Source organism: Ammospiza caudacuta, chromosome 7 (genome assembly GCF_027887145.1).
Source record: "Ammospiza caudacuta isolate bAmmCau1 chromosome 7, bAmmCau1.pri, whole genome shotgun sequence".
NCBI lineage: Eukaryota > Metazoa > Chordata > Aves > Passeriformes > Passerellidae > Ammospiza > Ammospiza caudacuta.
Window position 1 is genome coordinate 31,640,861 of NC_080599.1, and position 25,540 is coordinate 31,666,400.

Here is a 25,540-nt window from a genome sequence, read left to right on the forward strand (position 1 = left end):
CATGCTTTTTCACTCTGTTCTTCTGTCTCCACTCTCCTACAGAATATGCTTTCTTTTGGGAAGCATTTGTTTTCAGCTCTTGTAAATGACAGTTCAACCCCTAGTGAAAGAAGATTTTCAGATAGGCTACTAAACTCTATGCAAGCCTTTTTTTTTTTTTTTTTTTTTCCCTTTTCAGTTTTAAGAGCTGGTTTTCTCCTTTTCAGAGGTAGGGGGCTGACTCATTACTCCAGGAGATGGCAGGAAACCAGTCACCTGAGTGAACAGCTGAGCTCAAGTGCCCAGAGAAGGCTTCTAAGTGTTGTAGGATCACTGACATCATCCTGCTTTAGACTTTATGGATTTTGCATTTCATACTGTTAAGCTTGAGAGAGGTTTTAAAACAATATGGCATCCATTGGTGGAGAATTTCCTGCTGACTTCATGTGCATCAATGAATGTGTACAGCAATACAAGGGACAGAAAAAAATTGAAAGTAAATACTTTTTGTGAGTACTTCAGTTAGATTGAATTGCTGCAGGAACTCATTGGAGGCACATTTCCTTGTGCATTCCTTTCACTGTATTTGTTCTACTGTTGTTTTGATCTCAGCCATTTTCAGACTTCTTACCATTAAAACTCTGTTTCTGTTCATCGGGCATATTTAGGCTGTTTTGCTACCTGAGGTTTCTAAATCTGTCCTGAACAGGAAATCTCTGGTTTAGTGTCTGTTTGGTCTCAGTTATTGTGAATGCAGTGTAGTTGTGGTTCCTGATGCCTTCTGCCCCCACCTCTCCCCAAGCACCACTTGTCGCAGACCTTTTGTCTTCTGGAGGCACAGAAACAATGTTTCCGATATTTTGTAAACAAATGATACAGTGATGGAATACAAAGAAATCTCAGTTGGGTGTAGCCTTTGCTTTTGAAAGTACAAATAGTAATCTCCTCCTTGAGTGCACTATTTTAGTGATAGTGTTCTTCTGGATGGTATGATAAACATTTAATTCAACTCAGTGGTTGTTTTCCATTAGCATTTCCCTTTGAAGCTTATTACTGGTGTTCCAGACTTGAAGGGGCTTGTGTCCACTTCAAGACTTTTCTTTTGTTTTTCCCTTTCTCACTTATTTTGCCTTTCCCACCCAGCTCTGTTGTTCTGGCAAGGTATATTATCAAATTTTAATAGTATTGAGTCAGTTCAAAATCATTATATGTAGGCGTAAATGAAGATGAAGCCACAATTGGGTGGTCATTTTTTTAACAAGTTATTTAGAACTTTCCTAATTTACTGCTGACTAAGATGGATTTTCCTAGACTTTTGTGTGTCCTGTTACAGATAGAGCTTGCTTGTCCCTTCCAGCAGGAAAAGTGCCTGTGAATGGTAGATAGTGTTTACCTTGGTGTACTTCCTGAGTCAAGGCTTATTCCTTTGACAATGTATAAGCCAGTCTGAGTTGAAAAAAAAAAATCTGATATGTGGTATGTAGGGAAATAAAGCCTGAAGCATGGTAGTCCTTAGGAGACTTGCTATTGTACCTGATACAAATATATAATATTTGTGTGTAGCCTCCCCACCTGCACACCTGACAGCAGTGATCCACTATACTGATGTGTCATGTTGTACTGTGTGGATTCCTCAGAAAAATTTAGGTGCCTCTAGCCTGAATATAATGTCTTGTCACCAGAAAAAAATGGCTCTGAGTTGAAACTATTCTCTGAGCAGCACTGGATCAATTTGCAGTGTACTGTGATTGTCTGTATTGACCTGTTTGTTATCATGGCCACAGACAACACAGAATTGCCCTGCTCGGAGGGGAAGTGAGTCAGCTTCTATTAGATCCTCTTTTTCTTTTTCATAAGCTAGACTTTCCTGAATTTGAAAGCTTTTTACCACAACTTGCAACGCAGCACTCTGGCACATGAGAAACTTTAATTCCATGCACCAGCACCTCTTCTGTAACAGAACACATTGTAGTTTAACCTGTGCTGTGCATGCAACAATAAGTATTTTGTAAAAAACTTAGATGAGGTTGGGATTTGGAGGCACATAGCAAGAGGCATGTGCTATAAAAAGCATCACCATCTTAGAGTGTGTTTGTGAATTTTTCTGATTTGGCCCAATTTAGATGTTCAACTTACTTATCAGGACTGACATGCTTAAAGACAGACCTTTGTAGATCTTGGCTTATATACTAAAGATGCTTAAGGTTTTGCTGATACTTTAATCAAAAACTAACCAACATTTGCCAGAAATTTTAATTTTCAAACTATACCTACATGGTGTTGAATTTGTATCAGGTGAAGAATTACTTAATGAACAATCAGAATCTGCTTTTGTTGATACCTTTTTTCATATAAATAATTATCAAAATGGTGGTTGATGAAATTACATGAGAAAAAATGATGGTTTAATTTGGAAACCTTAGGGTGTTGTTATAGAATTCCTCCCCTCCTTTTTTTAAAGCATGCTTGCTTCAGTTTTTGTGAGAAATAAGTTTGTGTAAATGGTGTACAATATTGCAAGTTTACTATTCGCAGCTGCTACTATAACTGTTTTTAACAATTTCTTTATTTTAAGTATGCTCAGCTTCAATATGGCTTAGAATTCCATGCAGGTGAGTACTCTCAAAGTCTTTTGTAATGTGACTGGGTGTCAATTCACTGTTTTAATGAAGTTTCTCCTTTACTTTTTTCAGAAAATCATGATGGCCTGCATCAAGTAGTTCATGAACGCCTGGGGGAGTTACTACGTGTTTTAAAAGCAGTGATAAATAAACATCAGACTCTAAATTCAGTTGATATTCTTAGTGCTGCAGGAACAGTTATTGCAAAAGTAAAAGGTAAGGAATTACTGTTTTTCATATTCATGGAAAATTGTAATTAGTGACTTGATTGGCTTAGAATTATAGATAGAATTCTACATATACAGTAGAAACTGAGGGTTTTTAAAGCATAATGTTGTAATACTTGTTTAAAAAAATGCCTTCCCTAAATGAAGAGTAATATTAAGTAGCTTGTTCTCTTGTCGATGTGATAAAATTCTGCTTGTAGGAAGCTAAGTGCAAACCCACATTGAATTCTAAAAGCACAAGCCTTTGATTTTAAGCTTTCTTTACCTGAGTAACACAGAACAATATCACAGAGTAATAAACGTGGCATGTATCTCCTTTGAGATTTGCCAAGAATCTTTGCCTAAGTTTCTGAATCTGTAAGGATGGTATTGTATTTATATCAGGTGAAGAAATCTCTGAGCAATTCAAATCTGCATAGTTGAAGAGTTATAAATTCCACAAGTGCAATGCAGCCATGTGTCAATAAAGGTGTCAATAGCAACAAAAGTGTTGCAGACATGTAAATACTTTCTGTTGTTGATCTTTGCTACTGCAGTTCTCAGCATGCCAGACAAATGCAAATAATAAAGCACTCAATTGCTCCAGCCCCATAAACCTGTTCCTTCCCTGTGTAACCTTTGACTGCAGCTCTTCCTGCTCTGGAGTCTGGTATATTACTGTGGAACCAGCTTTGAGGAGGGTTAAATCTCTCCCTCTTGCCCGTGTTAAATCATGTAGGATATCTTCCTTCAGAGACACAAATGGTTTTTCTTCTTTGTCTAGGCCTTCCCTCTTATTTCCTATTTATCTTAGTATGTCTGAAATGTATTGTTGATTCAGTAAAGTGGGAATATCAGTTAAAATGATAATGTGTTTAGCTTCCTGATTCCTATATATTGGATTCTTCCAAGCTTCTTATGGATGGTTCCTATTGATACATGGTTTTGCCAGTTTGTTTGATCTTGGCAGGTAGTAGCAGAGTACTTCTCATTTTCTTTGTGTTACACACAGAGTTTCCTATGAATTTGTACCTGTATTTCAAATGATCATGGGACAGGACTGTAACTTCTGAGCTTGCTTTAGAGGTTTGTACATTACAGCAGAAACACAGAGGGTATCTCTTGTGGGGCTGTTTGCTTATTGGTCACAGGGAAAGTTGAAGTACTCACATACAGTGGTGGTCAGTGTTCAGTGAACATGTTAATTGTTTAGTAAACATAATTCTTCCACCTCCAACAAGCTGTTTCCATTCTTAAGTGCTGTGGTAAGATGACAGTGTCCTCTGCCCTAATTTCAGTGGTCGTAGACAATGTTCAATTTATTTAATTTAAGAAATGTTGAGGAGAAGTGACCTAAGGTATGCAAGTAAATCATATATTGTTTTAGAACCGCTCTCAAGCTTAACAGCATGAAATGCAAAATCCATAGAAGTCTAAAGCAGGATGATGTCAGTGATCCTACAACACTTAGAGGCCTTCTCCAGGCACTTGAGCTCAGCTGTTCACTCAGGTGACTGGTTTCCTGCCATCTCCTGGAGGAATGAGTCAGCCCCCTACCTCTGAAAAGGAGAAAACCAGCTCTTAAAACTGAAAAGGGGAAAAAAAAGGCTTGCATAGAGTTTAGTAGCCTATCTGAAAATCTTTTTTCACTAGGGGTTGAACTGTCATTTACAAGAGCTGAAAAGAAACAGTGCTGCCTCAATATTTGTAACCATTGATACAAACAAGTACTTTGATACAAAGATTTTGGTAATGCCTGTCAGTGTATTTGTGACACCTCTGGAGATGGAAATGGGGAGATTCAAGACTTCAGGACTCTTTGATGGTACTTCAGCCCTCCTTCTCTGTGAGCAGTGAAGCCTTTGCTGTATGAAAACAGACTACCTCCCCCAACATAATCAGTGGTAAATGTGAAGGCAGTTTGCCTTTAGCACCTGTTTGGTTTTTACAGCTGTTCTTTTTCTGAAGATCCTACTGCTCCAAGTTTATATTCAAACTGAAGTGTAGGACAGCTGGTACTGAGAAAGCGGAAATAAAAATGCAGCACATTGTGGTGATTATAAGCATATCAGACCTCAGATTTGCTTACTTTGACCTGTGTGTAACACATGCGTTCACATGTTTTCATCTGTGGTTATTTCACCAGAGGTAATGCAGCTTTTGAATAAACAGGAAGCTACAAGAATGTGAGGAGCTGGTAGAACATATCCAGTATCCTTTTTCCTCTGGCTTCCCTGTCTTTGTTAATGTGACATTATGAAAAGTTCATGTGACTCATCTGTTTCTTGTCATTGGAGGAGAGAACTATAAAAAGATATGGAAGCACTCAGTAGTTGGATTTATGAATAGGAAGAAAATTAACCTGATGTGGAAAATTCTGATGTTTATTTAGGAGAGGATGAAATAGAAACAAGCTGAGATTTACACATGGTTCTACCTCCTGGTTTTTGAGTCTTTGTATAATGTCAGAGTTTCAAATCCAGTTTTTCTTTGGAACTTCATGTAGGGACATACTGCTATTATAACAAACAAATGCCTTTTGCTCTTCGTTAAATCAGTTACAATAACTTTGGAACATTAGTGGCTCGTGAAGTCTTAGTGTCTTGTTCAGTGTTCTCCTAACTATGACAAGTTGCACTGTGCTTTAATCAAAATGTCCAGTACAGATGGACTACCCCCCTTTAGATTAGTGCATCTGTGAATATTTCAAAGGCTAACAAAAATTAGAGTGCATGTGACCCTCTTTCAAGCTTCTTGGCCATTTTTTAGGACCTTCAATGGGAATGAGACAAATGTGCCCCTCGTTCTGCTTTGGATGTTCAATGCTTTTCTTTTTAGATAGATTGAAGGAAAAACTACTTATATCATGTTACCTGAATCATACTACAGAGAATCATGCTTGACAGTACAGGTTTGTCAGACTTGGCTGTTTTGGACTGAGGTTGAGGGAAAATGGCAGTGAAAAGAGTGGGGCATGACACATTTGATTTCTCTGGTTATATCTTGGACATGACATGCCTCACTGGGCCTCTTTGGGCTCTACTACTTTTATATGCCTACTTGAGTGCTTCGTGACAAATGTCTTTTAAATGGCACCTCACTTGACCTGGAAGAATTGAGACTTAGCAAAGCATCTTGCTTGGAACCTGTTTAGGCTCCCATTTCTGTAAGTCACTTCCCATTCTGGCACAGCATCATGTTCATAGTTGTTATTTTTCCACTCAGTGCCTTTAAATAGTTGATGGCCCCAGAGAACATGGTTCTCCTGATCCCATACTGAATTCAAGTTTGTACTCTTCTTCTGCTCTTAATTACACCCTTTGACTTAATCACTAGAATGAATACTGATTCCTGGTAAAGCTGAAAATTATACTTGTAGAAGTTTGCTATTTAAGCATAGGCTTTTTTGTAGTAGTTCTGCATCAAAAAGAAATACCTCAAACAAGAAATAAAAAACTGAACTGAAGTAATTGAGTTTTTTTGGTGTATCTGTGATGTTCATTGAGAGCAAAATTTATTATGTAAAGAGTAGGACACAGTTCCTTGAAATTGTCTTGTTGGCATCCAGCTCAAGTTGAGGAGGCTGCCAAACCTGGTAGTAAGTACAGGCTGGTGAAATGATGTGGCACTAAGAACCAAAAGTAGAACAGTAGGGCTTGGACAGCCTGTTGATCTTCTCTAGAATACAAGAATGTTCTTCTGCCTATTTCCAATCTCCATACTATTACTCTTTTTACTTATGTTCCTCTCCCCATTTATTTTACATGTTTTTGAAGAAGAGATGTAATAACAAGAGGTATTGAAGTCTTTGTTTTCAGAGGGAGTGGTCTTTTGGTCTCTGTTGGGTTTTTTGTTTGCTTGGGTGGTTGTTTTGTTTTTGACATGGTTCTGAAAGGTTTTTGAAGGCATTGTTGAGAGTTTAAAGACAAAACTCGTTGCAAAGGTACTCAGTTCTAAGCCAGTCAGCTGGTTGCTTACTTATGTCAGCTAGCAAAGCATGGATTGAGGATGTGTTCCTGTCTAAGAAAATACATGGTGATGCTATCATATATATCCATCATGTATGAGAAAGCTGACCTGCAAAGAGCAAATTGAGCACTTGCCCAGGCTCTGCAGGCAGCTGGCAAGGCAGCTTTGCTGCTGTCAGTCCTGCACGTGTGTGTGGGCAGCAGGCTTGGGGCAGCGAGTGAACTTGTGCTGCCTCCAGCGTGGCTGTGTCCCATGGGCTGTGAGTTCACTGGGAGCCACCCATCACCTTCTGAAGGCCCTGCTTGCCCTTGGGTCTCCAGAGCTGGCAGCCTTTCCTTCATGGTTTTTAGAAGCATTGCTCAAATGTCCTCAGGCAATGCTTCAACTTCTGGGATTCTCAATTCCTAAGCCTTCACGGCTGTTTCGGGTTCCCTAGCCTGATCTGCGCTTGATTTGAAGAAGTTTTGATGGCATGACCCAAGTGCTGGAACTGCAGCATACTGCAGCTTTTTAATGAGATTGTCAAACCCACCTTTGTTTGAAGACAGCTTTAGAAATAGAGATCCACTGCAAGCTAGGCTTGCATTTCTGGTACTGGATTTGGATTTTAAAGTACTACTGTCATATGATTTTTTGAAGTTCATTATGTGTCACCTGAAATCTTGCTTTAAAGGGTTGTCTAGTTGTATTCTTGCTTTGAAATCTGTGGAACTATAGATAGATAGCTGTCATTTCCAGACATGGCAAGATTACTACAGTTCATTGTTGTCAGTAGCTATTGTGTGCAGTCAGGATGTCCTGGGGAAAGAGAGTGCGTGGTTTAAAGTTGACGTGAAGTACATCAGCATTCCAGTGGTGGTAAGCTAGAAAAAAGCTGGTGGTGTTCTACTGAATTACTAAGAGATTAGATTAACCTGTTTTGGGAGAAGTGAAAAGAAGTAAATCAGAAAAATTTGAGATTTGTTATTCCTGTTGTGATGGATCCTGAAAAGAAAGGATTTCTCTGGCATATAAAGTGTAAAGCTTAACAAAACCCTTCCTGGAACAGGAAGGCAGAGTGAAGCAGACGGCATTTCTTTAGGGAAAGGCTCTCTATATTAATGTCTTGTTAGCTAAGTGAAAGAAGTGCTCTCTCTCCGAAGACTCTGCAGCTAATGGATATACAAATGTTTCCATGGTAAGTGCTTGGAATACATAGACAGTTTTTGCTAATTCCTTCTAATTTTGAAACAGTTTGCATTTCATGCCAGCTCTTAAATGATTTTTCCAGTCATTAGGGACTGGTAATCAATAGTTCTTGTGACTGTTGCTGCTTAATGATTTGGAATGCAAAGTTTAGACTTATGCACAACATTATTTCTGCAAAGCTGAGGTTCTCAACAAACCTGAATTTTAAAAAAAAGAAATCCACTGCTATTTACGAAGTTATTTAAAAAAAAAAAAACGATCTGTGGAGCTTTATCGAATCTCATTTCAAACAAAAGTGCCAGAGGCTTCTTTTTTTTGTAATTACGAAGTGTAGCTGAATGAAGAGCTAGGAGAAGCTGTAATTTAGTAGTGAACTGTGTCAACAGAGACTGGTAATGTTGTCATAATATGCGAAAATTGTTTTTTGCTGTAGGCTTATTACAAAATTATTTTGTATTTGCAAGTAATTCTAAAAATAGCCCATGAGAAAAATATGTATTTTCCGTAATGTCTTTGTATAGAAATAGTTGTTATAAAACATTGATCAAGTCTGTTGACATACTTTGTAAAAAGAAATGGATTTAACTGTGTTACTTTACTGGTAAAAAACTTTTCCTTTCACAAAGGAAGTCTAATGGGGGAGCAAATTCTGTACTTTCTTTGTTTGTTACCCATTAGTATTTAGGCACCTGGCAGGAAGTTTGAATACTTTTTAAGATTAAAGCCTGTTAATTTGCTGAGAAAATTTGTATAGAATGGGCGACATTTTAACATTATTTTAATTGTACTACTTCTATGAGTCATTGTATTCTATTTGTACTTGAAATGTAAGGAAGACAAACTAACCTTGTTAGATTTTGCAAAAAGTGATGTGGGTTGAGTACCTGTATGTGTGTCATTGCAGTACGTCTAAAATAGGTGTGAGCATATGTGACATAAATCTAGAGAATTAAGAATATTGCATTGCTTAAAAAAATAAACTTAAAAAACAGTAAGCTGAAAAAAAGAAAACCTTAAAAATTACTAATGTGAAGTTGTCATTTCTCACAATGTAACTCTGGGAAAAACTTCCCTCCAGAGGATGCAGCTTCAGCTCAAAGCAATATATGCAGCTTTTCTAGAAAAGATCTCCCAGTCACCATTGATTAAGGAGTTAAGTTGAAACCCGACAAAAATGGTCGTGCTTTTTTCTTGTCCTTTCTCCCTCTGTCTTCTTGTTTAGTAGTTGTTAATAGAAACTCTGGATGAATCATTCTTGTTTCATTATTCCAGCTTTTTATAGAAGTGTGCTGAATGCTGTATTGAGTAATTAAGTACTTGATCACCACTTTAAACCATGTAATTTGTCCAGCAACACTCTTCTTCCTATTTGGGACCACCAGTAGTTACGCTGCATTTCTTCCCCACTTCTGACAGGAAAAACTGAGGCGCTTTTGCCAGACTGTGGAGCTAAGAACTGAAGGGTTTTGCAGTGGACACCACCTTTTGATAACTTTCTGCTTGCCTGTCCTGTACTCAGGCCAGAAATGCTGGATTCTGGATTGCATTCAGTTGAGGGGGCACCCCCACAAGCTGCTGCTCCTGTTTGGAATTCTGAAATTTCTACTCAGAAAAGAAACAGCTGTTCCAATATCTGACTGCCTTTGTGAGCTGCTTTGTGTGATTTCACTCTGGTTGGTAAATGACTGTTTTTGTTCATGCATTACCAACATTTCCACACAAAGCTGCTCCTTAAGTGGGAAGATACAGGAAGTGCAAAAGTAATCTGATTTCATTGTGGGAAGCATCTGGATTGTGTTTTTTTTTTTTTTCTTTAGTGTTTACTTTCTTGCTAATCTTCTTTAAAACCATGTTTTTTCAGTTATTCAGAAAAGCATAATGTTGCATGTTCTGTAGGAGACTTAGTGTATAAAATTTGTCTCTAGGCCCGGTAAACTTGCTTAATTGACCCCACGTCTCACCCTTTGGTTTTTTTTGTTTGTTTTTTTTTTTTTTTTTTTTTTTTTTTTGTTTTGTTTTGTTTTTTTTTTTTTTTTTTTTTGTTGTTTTTTTTTTGTAAGCGGTGAACTTCAAAGAAGTTAATGAAGAAAATAAGAGAGAACTCTTCAGTGAAATATTTTCTTCCATTGACAGATTGGCACTCAATTTTGGAAACGTGTAAGTTGGAATCCAGAACAAGTTTTTAAAGAACTCAATGGAGCTGAATCAAATTAAGACAAAATAATAACAAAAGCTTTAGTTTTCTTTTGGACAACTATTTTCTAATAAAGTAATTTTAATTAGCTACATCTAGAACATTTTACTGTTTTGGGTTTTTGTCAGTTTGGTTTTTTCCTTAATAAGGAAATCTAGGATGGTATAGAAATTGCAGAGAATATAACATGTCTACTAAAAATGATTTGCAGAGCTTTTCAAGGACTTAGTAACACTATCTGAATTTCTGAATTCAGTGTTACAGAATTGCTTGGTGAGGTAAAGTAATGAAGTAACACAATTCTTTGTTTTTCTGGCAGTGTTTCAGACTTCCTTATGGGAGATGTAGACAATGGCTCGTCATTGGGGCTTCCTGTATCTCGGAGAAGTCGGGTAGGCTGAACACGTTCTCTCTGAGTGTAAATTGATATCTGTTAAAGGAGACTTCAGTTCCACTGAAACTCTCTGCATCGTTGGGCTGGGACACTACCAGTCATCTGTGGTTTAAAACAAGGTTTCAACCCAGGAAAAATGTGTATTCAACATTTCAAATGCTTGAATGTATTCTAAATGATAGGGATGACTTGACAGGTCTACCTGCTGTCATTGTTTTCGAGATTTTTAAATTGGTTAAGTGAAAATAAATGGGGAAAAGTAAGATACTTGAATGATTGCTCGCTGAAGTAGTTAGACAATTTCCTGTTAAACCTGGAAACCAAAGGGTTAAGGACTTCATTTTGGCTTTTAAAAACTTGTATTTATGACAAAATTACCTTTTCTTTACCTTTTCTTCTTTCGGAGCCCAGTTTGTGCTGTAACTGTTTCAGCAACAATTCACTAAAAGAACTGTCAGCTTATAGGTAGTCAAAGAAAAACACCAACATTTTAAACCTTCCTTTAAACACTCTGAAGGTATGATTGAAAAATGCTCAGTACCAAATTCTGTTTTGAATTTTTGTGTATTGAGAAGCAGACTTTCAGGTAAAGGAAATAAATTTAAAAGTTACATGCAAGAAAAATACAATTGATAATTAGTGTGTATTACAAGCTAAGTTGCAGCAAGGTTAAAAATGTTAGATTATGCATTTTTTTAAAGTCTTTGTTGAAACATGCTTAAGACTTAGCATTTCTTCACACAGGCTTGTGTGCAGCTATCCATGCAGCTAGAGCTGAACAGTCTTTTCAGACTTTCACTATGTTTGATAATTCATCTTTCTCTCATGTGTGTTATTCTGTAGCTGCTACAAAACTTATCTTCATAAACAATATGGAGGTTACTCAGAAAACCGGCTCTAGCGACCTTCAATTTAGGTCATTGATAAAAAATATGAAATAAAATAGCATAGAACCCAGCATCACATGCAAATTAAATGAGATTATTTGAAGAAGTACTGGTTTATCTAATTCATTCACCAGCAGAAGGAAATTGGTGAATTTGCCAACATCTTGATCTTGAAATGGTTTTGCGTTGCAAAAATATGTGCTTGTGGAAAGAGATGGTCTTATATATTGTATTGTGAAGTGAATGATTGATTTTCCAAAAGATTGCTGTTCTGAACATGGGGGTGAGGAGAAGGCCAAGGGGAAATTTGAATATAGTGAAATGAAGAAGGAATTCCATTCTAGATGTTTCAGAAGTCAGCTTATATTTAAAACTTTACTTTTGTAGTACCTCATGCTTTTCCTAATGTGAAGGTGAGCAATTATAAATTTTGGAGCAGGTAGGGTAACATACTTCAGTTTCTTAGAAATCTGTCTGAAATGCATTTTCATTTAGGCAAATAAAGACACATTTAACAGGTGAATCATTTCACTTTGATTTACAATTCAGAGAGGAATTTGGAGGCCAGTGAGGAGTTGAGTGTTAACAGGAGTTAAATGCAAAATATTTAATTTTCTCTACTTGTGCGTGTTCAGTGATATAGCAGCTAGCTGTATTTTAAACAGGGCATAACATTTTGGTAGAATTTAACATGTAAATACTCTGAGGGTTGATTAAGGAGAAATATTTTAATTGCCTCTTTAGTTAGGGACCTCCCTAATTAAGCTGATGAGGATGGCTCCAAGGAGGGGGGTGGGCAGAGCTGATCTTGCTTCTCTTGACTGCAGGGGAGTCTACATTCTTTACTTTAGGCATTCCGCTTGGAAGCTTAAGTTTAATGATATGTATACCCCCTCTTAGCAAATGTAATCGCTCTCATTTTAGCTCTTGTAGTTCAACCAGATGTACAAGATGGAAGCAAAGATTTTTTAATTAAAAACAAAAGCATTTTAAAATATACTAGAAGAGACCAGACAGACATGTCTGACCTTTCATTATTCAACAAGCTATTTGAATGTTATTTGATGCTGTGCAGATCTGAGAGCATAATAAAGAAGGATAAAATTTTCAAAGTGTGTGAAGACATTTGCCTGAGTTAGGGGGAGAGTTGGGTAGTGAGGGGAAAAAGAGGCAGAAGAGACAGATTCAAGTTGGAAATGAAAGTCAGGGTTTTCATTTTGCTAGAACTGTTGGGATGAGTCATTGGGTTGCTTGAGGGGGGCAAGCTGCACGGATCACGTCATGATAAGTTGTAGATAAAAGATTTGACATAGATAAAAGCATTTGTTAATGCTTGCTTCTAAAATTTGGTATTACATATTTACAGTGGGTGAATGTGAAAGAATGAGTGACCTTTGATTAGCTGCATTAACCAGTGTGCCTGATTTATTGGAAAGGAGTGAACAGTTTTCAGGACTGTAATGATTTAGGTCTTATAGAAATGGGAAAAAAATTTTAGGACCAGAACTTAAAAGTGCACCAAGTTAATATAAAGTATGGAGCTTTTCTAATTATTATTTTTTTCTCCCCTAACAACTTTTAAATAATCTTGAAGACAGTAATACTTTACAGAAAATCTGAACTAAATCTAGGAATGTTCAAGCTTTCTCTGCAACCAAATATTGATCCATTGCTAAATTCAGATTTTAGAGGGTTTTTTTACCAATTTAGTTGGGGACAGCTTTGAATAGATTTCCCACCTGTTCTGGAAAACATTCCATTTTGTTGAAGCTCTCTTGTATTAGACAGCCACTGTAATAGTAACAAAGGGTGTCTTTAGGCTGTAATTTGATTCTGTTTGATGTCACTGATGATTAATACCTTGCATGTTTTGGTCTTTGGAAAAGCTGCTTCTGCTGTGAAGTAAACAATGATTCTTGAGAGATTTTTGTGTGATTTATGATCAGTTTTCATTTGCATTAAAAAACACCAAAACTACTTTTATCATTGATAACTGTGCTCCATTTTAGTGAATGTCTGAAAATAGACCAGCGCCAATGGAAATAAGCTGTTCCTGCAAAGCTTGAGGACACTTTGCAGCTATTTCTTAGCCTTTGTTTTCTGTCTGCTTTGTGCTTCAAAGTATTCAAAAGTAGTTTATCCATTTAAAATTATGTAGGATTTGATTTCTGTCTTTGTTTTGGTTTGGCTTTTAAGGGGGTAGTGGTTACAAAGTAAACTTCTTATTTATTTAAATTTGTTGAGTAGTCAGGTCTACAGCACAGTCTTAAAAATAATTCAACTTGCACAATTCAAGGGGTAGCAAAACGCAGTGAGAACAAAGGTAGGGATGACGTGATGTGCTAAATTCCTTTTATTATTGGATTACTTTCTGTCAGGTTGTACTGATTCTCAGGGTTTCATTAGCAAGTGTTACCAGTCAGCTGTTGTGCCTACAGTGCACCACCTGCAAGTAATTTACAAAAAACTTTATTCCCTTGAGGAAGAAATACAGGATTATAATGGCTTGTAAAATGGTGTCTGTTTTATATATCTGGCATTAAGTCTGTGTGAAAAGGTTTTTAAAAGATGGGTAGGGATTTAAGAAAAGCTGAAGCTCACTTAATTGTTTAACAAATCTGGTTGATATTTAACTCTTTCATTACAGACTTTCAAGGTTATTGATGTAAAGGTATATAATGATTCCTTGCTATTTATTCTTTTTCATTTGCCAGCAATGGGGGTTTAAAAAATGTTGTGCCTTAGATGAGAGGGAGTGATGCAGTTTGCTTTATCTGCTCTATCTGTGAAAAAATAAAGGGGCTGCTAATGCCATTTATCTTGTTAGCTTTCAGTTCTAGTGAGAGATTTGCTTTGCTAACTTAATGTTTTATTTCTTGCATACCAGTCTTTTGAGAATCTTTCTGTGGAGTCTGGGGGTTCACTGCATGAAAGGGATGATATTCAAGGTAGGTCATTCATTTAACATTGATAAACACTGTTTTGTAATCTGTGGGGGTTTTTCTTGTAAAAATGTTCTAAGTTGCTTGGTCACTATTTTATACGTATGCTGCCTTTACAACTTCACTGGGGAAAAAAAAGTTATTGCTAAGGTTTCATTTGTTTGTAAATAACCAACCCAGGCTGCCTTTTTTTTTTTTTTGGTGGGGGCGGGGGGGGAGAACTAAGGCCTGAAGCACCTTCTGTGTGTTGTCATAGGATTGGTGTTTGTTGGGTCACTTTCTTGAAGAAAGTTATGCTGACCATATGATTACTCCAGATAAAATACTATGACCCTTTAATTTGTTCTAAAACCGCTGTCAGTCCTGTTTAGAGTCAACTAGCATTAAAGACCAACTCAAGATCAGAGCTGCTTAAGCATTCACAGTTGGCTAATACTGGCTTTGCTCTCAGTGTGTGGTCATGTCTAAAAATCACTTCTTTGTGTTGGATGCTTTATTTGCAGGACATCTTCGAGCAGAGGAGGTTGATAGCATGCTGCTAAGAAATGACAGTGGAATTGAGTCGGCTCTGTCCTATGCTAAAGCATGGTCCAAATATACCAAGGATGTAATCGCATGGGTAGAAAAAAAGCTTAGCTTGGGTGAGTGGCTCTTTCTGGCATTTAATCAGCTTTGTCATGATGAAATTAAATCTGTTGTCAGGCCTCTGTGCTGCAGACTGTCAATAATGTGATTTCTAAATTAGTAGCTGTTCCGCTGAAGTGGACAGAGCTATCATGCATTTCCTACAATTAAAGGCCTGTAACAAAGTGAAGGTGGTCCCCTCTGTGGTCTGTTTGTTAAAGGAAGACTGTAAAAAGCATTTAGCATGTGTTATAACTGTTGTTGTGTTATAATGTAAACAGTAAATGTGAAATTTTTTTAACAGAAGTGGAGTGTGCTAAAAGTTTAGCAAAAATGGCTGAAACTGCTAAAGCTGTTGTTGGACACCAGGTGAGTGTATACCTTTGGGGCTTTATCTTAGTCTTAAATCTTTATTGGATGGCTTGCCCAGGAGTAAAACTCCGATGTTGAGGGATCAATTTTTAGGCTGATACAGAATTGATTTATATGATAAAGCAGTAGTTAAAAAGATCTTCATTTAACAAATGGAAGGATGTGATGGAAATTGGTATATATAATATTATTTTTGTTGCATATGCAGATCCACAATATTTTTTTCTGACTAATATTTTGTATGCTTTGTGATTCGGGCTTGTAGACTTTTCTCCTAGTAAAATGAATCACAGATGAGTTAGTAATTTTCTACATTCATATCTGACATTCATACTATTTTAGTAAATAATTTACTAAATTTAATTGAAAATCTAATTCAGTTATACAGACATTCAGAATGTCATTAACCTGTCTTACCTAGAACATGTGCTGTGTAATTTCAGGATTATATGCCATTCCAGTCAATATTCATTAATGCTTTTCAAAATGATATTGAGAACAGTCAACTTTGGCAACAAACAGCTGCTGCTCTCCAGTCTAACAAATTTGTGCAGGTATGTTTAAAAAAAGAGACAAAAGTCTATATAATTACATAGAATATTCAAAAAAGCCTATATGCCTTTAATGTACTCCGTTAATATTTCCTATTTAGCCTCTTCTTGGAAGGAAAAATGAGTTGGATAGACAAAGGAAAGATATCAAGGACCTTTGGCAGCGAGAACAGAAAAAAATGGTTGGTAATTCTTTATCTTAACTGTTCAGTCTAGAATTCTTCAAAAGGATGAAACTTTCAAACTAGCCTGTTCTGCACTTACATTCACACATAGTCTCTAGAGCTTGGTGAAAGTAGATGTAACTGTCAATTTCATGGCAGTCTGGCATTTGTAAGAGGTTATCTTTCAATGTCAATGTACTTGGTAGTGCATCATACAGACCTGTGCATAAGTCTCTTTAAACATCATATTAAAATACTGAAAAATTAATGTTGTTTATTCTTCTTTATCTCTGGCTGCATTCTGCAGCAAGAGCTGGAAGCTGCTCTCAGAAAAGCCAAGTTGCTGTATACCCAGCGTCAGGATGAGTATGAAAAGGCAAAATCCTGCACTGCTCGTGCTGAGGAGGAACAGCTTAGCTCAAGTGGAAGCTTTGTGAAAGATTTCAGCAAGCAACTTGAGAAAAAACGAAGGCTAGAAGAGGAAGCTCTTCAAAAGGTAAAGAGGTTTGTTCCTTGCTTTTAAAGTTAAGTCTATACTGGTTTTATTCATGTTTTCCCAAGTAGAGTATTTGAGTAAGTTGAGTTCACATTTTTAATTTTAATCATGCTATGTTCCTTTGGGTTTTTATCTTAAAAGGGAATCTCAAATACAAGCATATTGAGTGGAGTTTTTCTTGCTTCTAGTATCAAGGCCTGTAATCCATCAACTATTTATACTTGTGTTTTCTCTAGGCTGAAGAAGCCAATGAGCACTATAAAGCAAGCATGGCAGAGGTTGAAGAAAAAAGAAATTATTTGGAAAGCTTTAAAAGTGATGTTTTAACACAGCTTCGGGAGCTTATTTACCAGTGTGATCTTACTCTTAAAGCTGTAAGCATGGTCTTTAAAATACATTTTGCACAGATATTTATATATTGTTAGAACTAAGAGAAGGCCCCGTAAGCCCCATTTTAAATGGAAAGTTTTCAAAGGACAGATGTCATGCCAACAGTAAAAGAAGGAAAACTTTTAATCTGTGTTCCCTTTCTAGTAGGAGTTTAAAAACAAACATTGGCGGGGGGGGGGGTTGAATGTTTCTGGGTGTTTCATAAGCTGTTGCCTTGCAAGCACCCTGACTACACAATCCTTAAAAAATATCTCTTCAAAATTTTGGTGGCAGTAGTGTTCCTCTGTTGCTTAAGAGTACAGCTTTCTTTGCTTTGATTAGTACATTAGCAAAGATGTTTGGATCAAGCCCAGCATGGATATTAGCACACTTCAGCCTTGCTGGCAGTCTCAGTTACTGCAGGGTCCTTTGTGACTAGTAGATTGTACTAGTTTATTGGTGTAATAGGGAAGTGATGGTCAAAACTGCATATGACATGCGCAGCTCTAAAAAAAATCTTGAGGAATGTAAGAAATCATTATGTCAAGAGATGTTTGGGGGCTTTTGTTTGTTTTTTTTTCTATTTGTTTGTTTAGATGAGACAATGAAAATTTAATGCTGGCATGGGGAGGGAAAGTAAAATATCAAACAACGCTGCTCCACAAGCAACCCTAAAACAAACCCATAAGAGCAGTAGAAAGTATAGACAGACTTGTCAGTTCAAGTATATTTAAATTGCAGACTACTTTGTAACCCAAAAGCTGACAAAGCAGTTAGGCAGTGTCCCCCTTCTCTGGTCTCTAACATGTGATAAAATCTTTTAGAAATGTTAGGTAATTTAATGAAGAAAGTGTTCACTTAATCTGTCTGCTGGGACAAGACAGTACGGAGCTCACCTGGGTTTGGAATTCCAGCTACTTCATTATTGTAGTGATGACTAATATTCACTCCAGAACATGAAAAAAGCCTTTCTGATAGCAAAAGCCCTTGTTGTTTACCTTGATCAACCAAAAGTGAGAAAAAATTGGAATTGCCTTTGCTAGTGGGGAGGATTCAATAACCCAGAGAGGAGAGAAATACTCATGTCTCTATTACAGATGAAGCTTGTTCAAGTCTCCTGAAAGTTGACTGTAAAAAGGAACATGTTACTATTTTCTAGAAGTTTTCTAGTCTTATTGTTCAAATAATCTTCTGCTAGGGTATTAATTTGAGTTGAGCAAAGTGTAAGTGAAATATTTAGTAAATGATCTATAAATAATGAAAATCTTTCTCCCAACAGGCAACAGTTAACCTGTTCCAGCTGCAGCATGCTCAGGTTGTATCTCTGCCAGTTAACTGCCAGTCCCTGTGTGAGAGTGCCAAACTCTATGACCCTGGTCAGCAGTATTCAGAGTTTGTGAAAAGTTTGCCAAAGGATGGTGTTCCTGTTGAATCAGGTTGTTTTGAAACCCAGAATTCCCAGGTTGATGGGTAAGTGCCAAAGTACAGGTGGCAACTACTTGGTTTAAAATGCAACGCTTAGGCATATGTGTTTAACAATAAAACAATATTTTTGGAGGAACTAAAGGAGTATTTTAACATACTTTACTATTCTCTTAGTCTCATCTTTTAAATGGTAAGATTATATATAATTTTTTGACATTAAAATCTGCCTCTGAATTCTGAGGCAGAATGTTATTTCATGCAATAATACTTGCTAAAGCATTGACAATTGTTGTGCAAGACTTTTTACTATTTTAATATAGATATTGGTTAATATGAAAAGTGTAAGTTTTGGATTTGGTAGGGTTGTGTGGCAGTAGTACTTGAAAATCAGAAATTTAGAAAGTCTGAAGAGGTAGTTTTCCTCTTCCACAAGCCCTGCTGCTGCATACAGTAGCTTCTTTCATACTGTTTACATTTGGCAACTTTTTGGCAGGAAATGTGTCTCGATTTCTATCTCATGCTATGTGCCTAAAAAAAGCTCAGAGTCCATTTGTAGGGACATGTTATAACTTAATTATTTTTTCTCCAATGTGTATGAAATAGAAATTGTTATTATTAAACTATGAAAGCTCCAGCTAATGTGGAAGTAAAGACTTCAAGATAAAAACAGCTCCTTGTGTCAGCATGCCAAATGCTTTTCCACCTTTAATTTGTTGTAAAATGGTCATCTTGGCACTAGAGCAGCAGAATATCCATTTCAATCTGTGTGTTTCACAGTTCTACAGGAAAGAGTCGTCATCGTTTTTCAAAAGGAAACTAAAAACAAAAACCCAAATGCTTGAGTCAGACTTCTACCAACAAAAGGCAGGAAATTCAAAGTTAAAGCTGAGATTCTTAATTCTTGTCTGTAAATTTCCTGCCTTTTAAGACTGATTTAGGCTATACTCATAAACTTTGACTTTGGGGAATTTAACTATGTAGCTCCCTGAGAGACTGATGAGCGTGAAATTTCCAGCACTTTATGTGCTCTCCCAGCTATTTACTGCTTGACATTTATAGGAGCATGTTTTTTCTCCTCCTCTGCCCACCTTTTATTTTCTTTGTCACAGCCTTGTGATTCATCATGTACTTGATCATTTTTATTGTTTGATTCTGCATTAATTTAAGGGACTGCTCCTTGAACAAATGCAAATTTGAACGTTTTTCAGTCTCTGTTTCCCTTAAGCTTGATAGGGTAGAAGTGATTAAGAAACAGCTTCCTGACTGCTAAACTTGGCCAGCAGGCTATTTTGTCCCCAGGGTGCTTCAGCATTTTATGTTAATTACTGTTAATATTATTCTGTTCTTACAGTGAGAGTGGATTTTCAAAATGGACTGACACTCTGGCAGCTTCAACACATTTTCTGTGCATTTAAAAAGCACAATATGTGAACACCTGTGTTTATAGGTGGATGGTCCTGATGGCTGGTTAGAGAATCTTTTGGAGGGGAAAGCATAATCATAGAATACAATGGCTTCTGATTATTCTTACCTTCAGATGAACAAATAGGCTGTTTTTTCAAAGTCTGCAAGATAATGTTTATAATACATGAAGAAGTGGAAAAGATGATTCTCTCTGGGTGTAGAGAAAACACTGGGAAATCTCACATACTTAATTGAAAATAAATGACCACTCTTCTTTTAATATTTTTATTTTTAAATTTTGGAATTAAATATAATTATGAGAATGACATGTCAAAAATGTATGCTCATTAATAGTAATTAAATGATTAAATGTAGCATTTTTTGTGCCCAGGGATTAAAAAAATACATTACTTTTCATTAATTTCTGTCTTATTCATTCTTCAAATTATTTTTTTTCTTCCTGAAGGGTTTTTAATAAGCAATCAACAAACAGCGTCCATACATCCCATGGTAACTTATCTCAGTGTTCAGGAGATTTTCCTGCTCAGGCATTAGATGATATGGGAAGCCCAATTTATCATCATTCGCAAAAGGTTAGAGAGAAGAGGTCTTCCAGCAACACAGATATTCCAGGTAGTTCTTCTGTGTTTGTTTTGGAGCTCAGTCTTTAAATAAATAATTTATTTTTTTTTAATGTAACACTGAAGGATTAAAAATGTATTATAAAGTTCAAAGCCTATAAAACAATGTACTTGAGCATTATAAGGACAAATGGAAACCTGCCTGATCCTAGATCCTTTGACAAGAAAGGTGAGATACAATTCAAACAGCAAGTACTGTCAAACTCAGTGGACTAAACTCTTCCAAGTGAAACTCTAGCAATTGAAAATCCATTGGTTTTGTAAGTTACATGTTGATTGCAGGTCCTCTGTAAAAGCACAACTGTCTAGTTTCTGAAATTAATTTTCTTAGCCCCTGAAGCTTTTACAGGAATATATGCCCTGGGGTTTTTTCACTCTCTTGCATGTTCATGTGACTTGTGCAGTTTTTCCTCTTTTGAATATATTCGTAGTTAGTTTTCAGTTTAAAAAACCTAAATTTTGTCTTTGACATTTGGAATTTGTAAACTTTCTTTTTGAAAGCAGTGCGAGGCCCACCACCATTCAGATCATGGTCAGTTGGCAACCAGAGTGGGGGAATGTGCAGTGACTCTGAAAGTGCAGGGGGGAGCAGCGAGTCCCGGTCCATGGATTCTCCATCTGCCAGCCCAGGTACAGCTGCCCTCACTGCTCTGCTAACCTGAACTCTTTTCCCTGCACTGTTTCACATTAGTGAAGACATTGTTAAATAAACAAGTATTGAGCAGAGCATGTAATGAAAACTGAACACTTGGGTGGGACTGATACTTACAACTTCCTGAAAACTTTTATCATCTGTTAGGGGATTTTAAAAGACGACTTCCCCGAACACCTTCCACTGGGACTATGTCATCTGCAGATGATCTTGATGAAAGAGAGCCACCATCTCCTTCAGACTGTGGTAATGTTGTTTCTGAAGTCCTCAGAAGATGCTTTTTGTTACAGTGTGGCTTTTCTTTCTAATGTTCTTAAGAAAAGTACTTTAACAAGGTGTGATTGCCAGCAGCATTGTTTTTCAATACAATATGCATCCACTTCAGGTTGAGAGATGAAGAATAATATTCAAGTAATTCAAATGAAGTGGTGCAGAATTGCCTTTATATGTTTAGGTTACTGTATGGACAACCATAGGACATTTCTAGTGTTGTCACCCTTTTGAGGTAAAGCAAATGATCCACTAACCATTCCCTCCAGACATTTGCATTTAAATTCAGCTCCATACTGATTTATGTAAGATCACTTCTGAACTTTGACATGAAATGCACAAATACGTAGAGGTGATAAGTTGCAAATTGGGAAAAAAAGTGGTACCAAATGTTTAGGGTAGTAGCTGAGATTTTCACCCTTTCAACTAAGATAAATGAGTTCAGTAATGTCTGCCCCAGATTTGACCAGGCCATTTCTAATTTTCAAATTAATTTTGACTGTATAACAACAATGTTGCCTCAGGCATTGAAACCTGAATAACTGGATTATCAGAAGTAGTTCTATTGTGTCTACAGTACTTACAAACTAATTTTGAAATATTTGTGGCATTTGCTCAGTAAAGCCCTTAGGAAACTGTTTACTTAGCCCTTATTTCCTAAATGTATACTTTGCCTTCTAGGAAAAAACTTGTGGTAAACAGCTTTAATTCAGATCTAGACTTAAGTGTGGCAATGTGTTACTGAATGCAAGCTTTCACGTAGAGTTATATTGTTTAATCAATGCTTGAGCTTTTAAGAAGCTTTCTGGGCAATTAACTGAATGTGATAATTTTAAGTTATCTGTAAAACAAAGGGGTTTGGTTCACAGAGTTATTGATAGCATTTTAAGTAAATTGCTTGAAAAAAAAAATTGGACACAAAAAGGACCAGTTGCTATTCTTTTTTGTTTTAGAATCCTTTAGAAAATATTTGATGTTGTTACAGGAAACTCAGAATCGGTAATGTTTTTAAAATTTATGAGGCTACTGCAATGAGTGTGTCTTAATTCTTCCGTGCTGCAAAATAATTCTTTTTTAAGCATTTCAGAAACACTAAAGGGCAAAACAAGCTGTCTTTCATCCTCTAGTACAGGATTTTGAAATGTATAAAATTAAACTTCCATGAATTGTTGCCTGAAATGCAGGGCAGTTGGAATTAAATGTCCTAATATTTTCACATTGCCACAATACAGGAGAAAATTAAATACTTAATAAGGCAAAAAAGATTGTTTGGTTCTGCTCTTACACAGGATTGTTTGATAGTTAATGTCTCTGTTATGTGAACTGCAACATAGTGTTGCCTCCCTGTGATTAAAATGATTTTGATTACTTTGATAGTTGCCATTACTTACAGACTTCTGTTCTGCAGCACAATTCTAAAAAATCAGAGTAACTACCACCCCAGTAGTAGATATTAAAATGACTATAACAGGGAAATTCTCTTCAGGTTTAAATGATCTCACATCTGAAACTGCAAATTCTCCAGGACCTTTTAGAAATGCTAATATGTCCAAAGCAGCACAAACACACAAACTACGGAAGCTGAGAGCTCCATCTAAATGCAGAGAATGTGACGGCCTAGTAGTATTTCATGGAGCTGAATGTGAGGAGGTAAGTTGAAAATCAGTTTTAATTGCTGCTTGGGGTTTATGTACAGTTGGGAGTTCTGTTTCTGTATAAAAACTGGAGTTTGTGTCTTGTATAACCACCATGAACTTAAAGCAGAGGCACATCATACTAACAAATTTGTTTTGCTCACATATGGGGTGAGAAACAGCTGAAATATTTCTATGGTGTCAGATTATATCAAGCCATGTGCTTTTTTTGTTTCTTCTCCTGTAGTGTTCACTTGCATGCCATAAAAAATGTTTAGAGACTTTAGCTATTCAATGTGGGCACAAAAAACTTCATGGAAGGCTTCACTTATTTGGAGTGGAATTTGCCCAAGCTGCTAAAAGTTTTCCTGATGGCATTCCTTTCATCATCAAAAAGTGTACGTCAGAAATTGAAAGCAGAGCACTGAATGTCAAGGTATGCTCGAGTTTGTTCATGCTTAAGTTTGACACAATCTTTAAAAAAAAATTCTCTTAAGATTTTAATGCTGTTAGTATCATCAAGTTCCATTCAAATTGAAATAGAGTTGTGCTTGCCTTTTAATTTTAGGGCATCTATCGTGTGAATGGAGCCAAGTCAAGAGTTGAAAAGCTTTGTCAAGCTTTTGAAAATGGAAAGGATTTGGTTGAGCTCTCAGAACTCTATGCACATGACATCAGCAATGTTCTCAAGCTGTATCTCCGCCAGGTATGGAATTGAGAGGTCAGATGGAAAACCAAAGTGCTGTAGTAAATTTCTTCAGTACAGTACAAAACAACCACTCCTTTTCAGCACTCCTACAGCAGCAATTAAACAAGTGCCTTGGATAACTGCAATGGCTTCTTTATTTATATGGAGTCTGTGACAAGAACTGGGAAAAGTGCTGGGATTACAATATGTATTCTACAGGGAAATTGTGCATAACAAGCTTGTTTATCTACTCATAGTTGAGTTTATTTCTAAAACCTTTCTGATTAGTGAATTTGCTTGCCTTATGTGGAGTTTAAAAGATTCCCATGTTCTTGCCTCTTCATGCAGACAGATGCTGATATATTGCTGTTAATACCTGCTAACAAAAACATCATGAAACGCTCGTAGTGGTCCTGATGTGTTCATTATGGAGGGATTATCCATCTTTTTCTTCTAAAATAGAGCTTTAAAGCTTCATGAGTGAATTTTCTAAAACAATTTCAATATGTATGTGAAAAAATGAAGCTGTGATGTAGCCCAGTGAAATTGTTAGCCCTGAAAGGAATAGTCTTTAGCTGGATGGCCCTGTCCTCCTCCTCATGCTGGCTGTTAGAGATGAGCATTCCAATCCTATGATCATCACCATTAAATGATTTTGAAATCAACTTTTTTTCTTGAAATCTTATTTCAATAAATTGTGATAAATGCTCACTCCTGGAGCTACTGTAGGAAAGGGTTAGCAAATGATGTCTGGAAAAAGGTGTGGATTGGAAAAGGGAAAATTGGGGATTGAGCTAATGAACAAGGATTAAACAATGTCATAATCTAAGAAAAGATGCTAGACCAGAAGAAGTTGAAGAAAAACAAGAAGCAAATAGTTAAAATTCAGGTTTAAGTATGTTTCTGAAATGTTCCTATTTCTTCAGCTTCCAGAGCCCTTGATTTTGTTTCGGCTTTACAATGAGTTCATTGGACTTGCTAAAGAAAGTCAGAATGCTAATGAGGAATCGGATGCTAAACAAGCTAGCCCCAAAGCAAAGACAAGACAGTCACTCTGTATTGAACTGAACAGGATCATCATTAAAATTAAAGATCTTCTGAAACAACTGCCTGTACCAAATTATAACACTCTTCAGTACCTTATTGGACACCTTCACAGGTAAGAAAATACTTTAAATGCAAACTGATGTTGAAAACTTAACTGCTACATGCTGCATGCTAGGAATCTCTTGTACCTTTTTGATGACTGTTGAGGAAGAAGTCACATATGCCTTTGAAGACACTGTTCTGTTGCTGCAGGTTTTTCCATGTAATGAATCCCCAAGTGAGAGAAGAATATGAAAGGAAATAAAGCAGGGAAAGCATTGGCCTCCGTTATTTTTGATTCTGTGCTAGCATTGGGGTCAGTAGTAATTAGTGTCACATTCAGGGATCTAAATATGATTTAAATTGCAATGTAACAAAGATAGGGCAGTGATTTGATGGCTGTTAACAGAAAATTGAAACTTGTATCATGTCTTTTAATAACCATTCTTCAGTCACATTTCACTTCCTTGTCCTCCAAATGGTGATTTGTATGATGATGTACTAAACCAGTGATTGCCTATAAAAATGGGTAATACTGGGTTATAGCTGTGTTATTAGTTAGAATGAGAGACATTCTTTTTCCAACCCCAGAAATGCCAAATAGCCACAAATAACTTTAACAAATAGGTCATAAAAACACCCTGTGTGGGAAGTTCAAGCCACTGTTATATGTGGTCTGCACTGAAGATTCTGCCTGCTTACCAAACCCACTCTGTTTTTTATTGTCTCTTACCCTCTTTAGACATAAGATTTTAATATCAAAAGAATTTCTGAAGTAATAAAA

General features: G+C 36.6%; 1 protein-coding gene across 9 annotated transcripts in view; it reads left to right on the forward strand.

The window, feature by feature from the left end:
• Positions 1-25,540, forward strand: part of ARHGAP29 (Rho GTPase activating protein 29) — a 47,982-nt gene that overhangs the window by 19,007 nt on the left and 3,435 nt on the right. For 4 of the 9 annotated variants that reach the window (XM_058808110.1, XM_058808116.1, XM_058808111.1 and 1 more), the window contains exons 3-20: positions 2,673-2,816; positions 10,024-10,120; positions 10,477-10,549; positions 14,326-14,386; positions 14,884-15,021; positions 15,309-15,373; positions 15,820-15,930; positions 16,029-16,109; positions 16,399-16,587; positions 16,824-16,961; positions 18,236-18,426; positions 20,252-20,418; positions 20,928-21,056; positions 21,226-21,324; positions 22,835-22,998; positions 23,230-23,418; positions 23,551-23,688; positions 24,597-24,829. In XM_058808110.1, the coding sequence (XP_058664093.1) occupies positions 2,673-2,816; positions 10,024-10,120; positions 10,477-10,549; positions 14,326-14,386; positions 14,884-15,021; positions 15,309-15,373; positions 15,820-15,930; positions 16,029-16,109; positions 16,399-16,587; positions 16,824-16,961; positions 18,236-18,426; positions 20,252-20,418; positions 20,928-21,056; positions 21,226-21,324; positions 22,835-22,998; positions 23,230-23,418; positions 23,551-23,688; positions 24,597-24,829 (2,407 nt within the window). Of the gene's footprint in view, positions 1-2,672; positions 2,817-7,683; positions 7,953-10,023; positions 10,121-10,476; positions 10,550-14,325; positions 14,387-14,883; positions 15,022-15,308; positions 15,374-15,819; positions 15,931-16,028; positions 16,110-16,398; positions 16,588-16,823; positions 16,962-18,235; positions 18,427-20,251; positions 20,419-20,927; positions 21,057-21,225; positions 21,325-22,834; positions 22,999-23,229; positions 23,419-23,550; positions 23,689-24,596; positions 24,830-25,540 lie in introns of those variants that run through there. The other 5 variants (XM_058808112.1, XM_058808114.1, XM_058808115.1 and 2 more) reach the window with 4 other exon arrangements.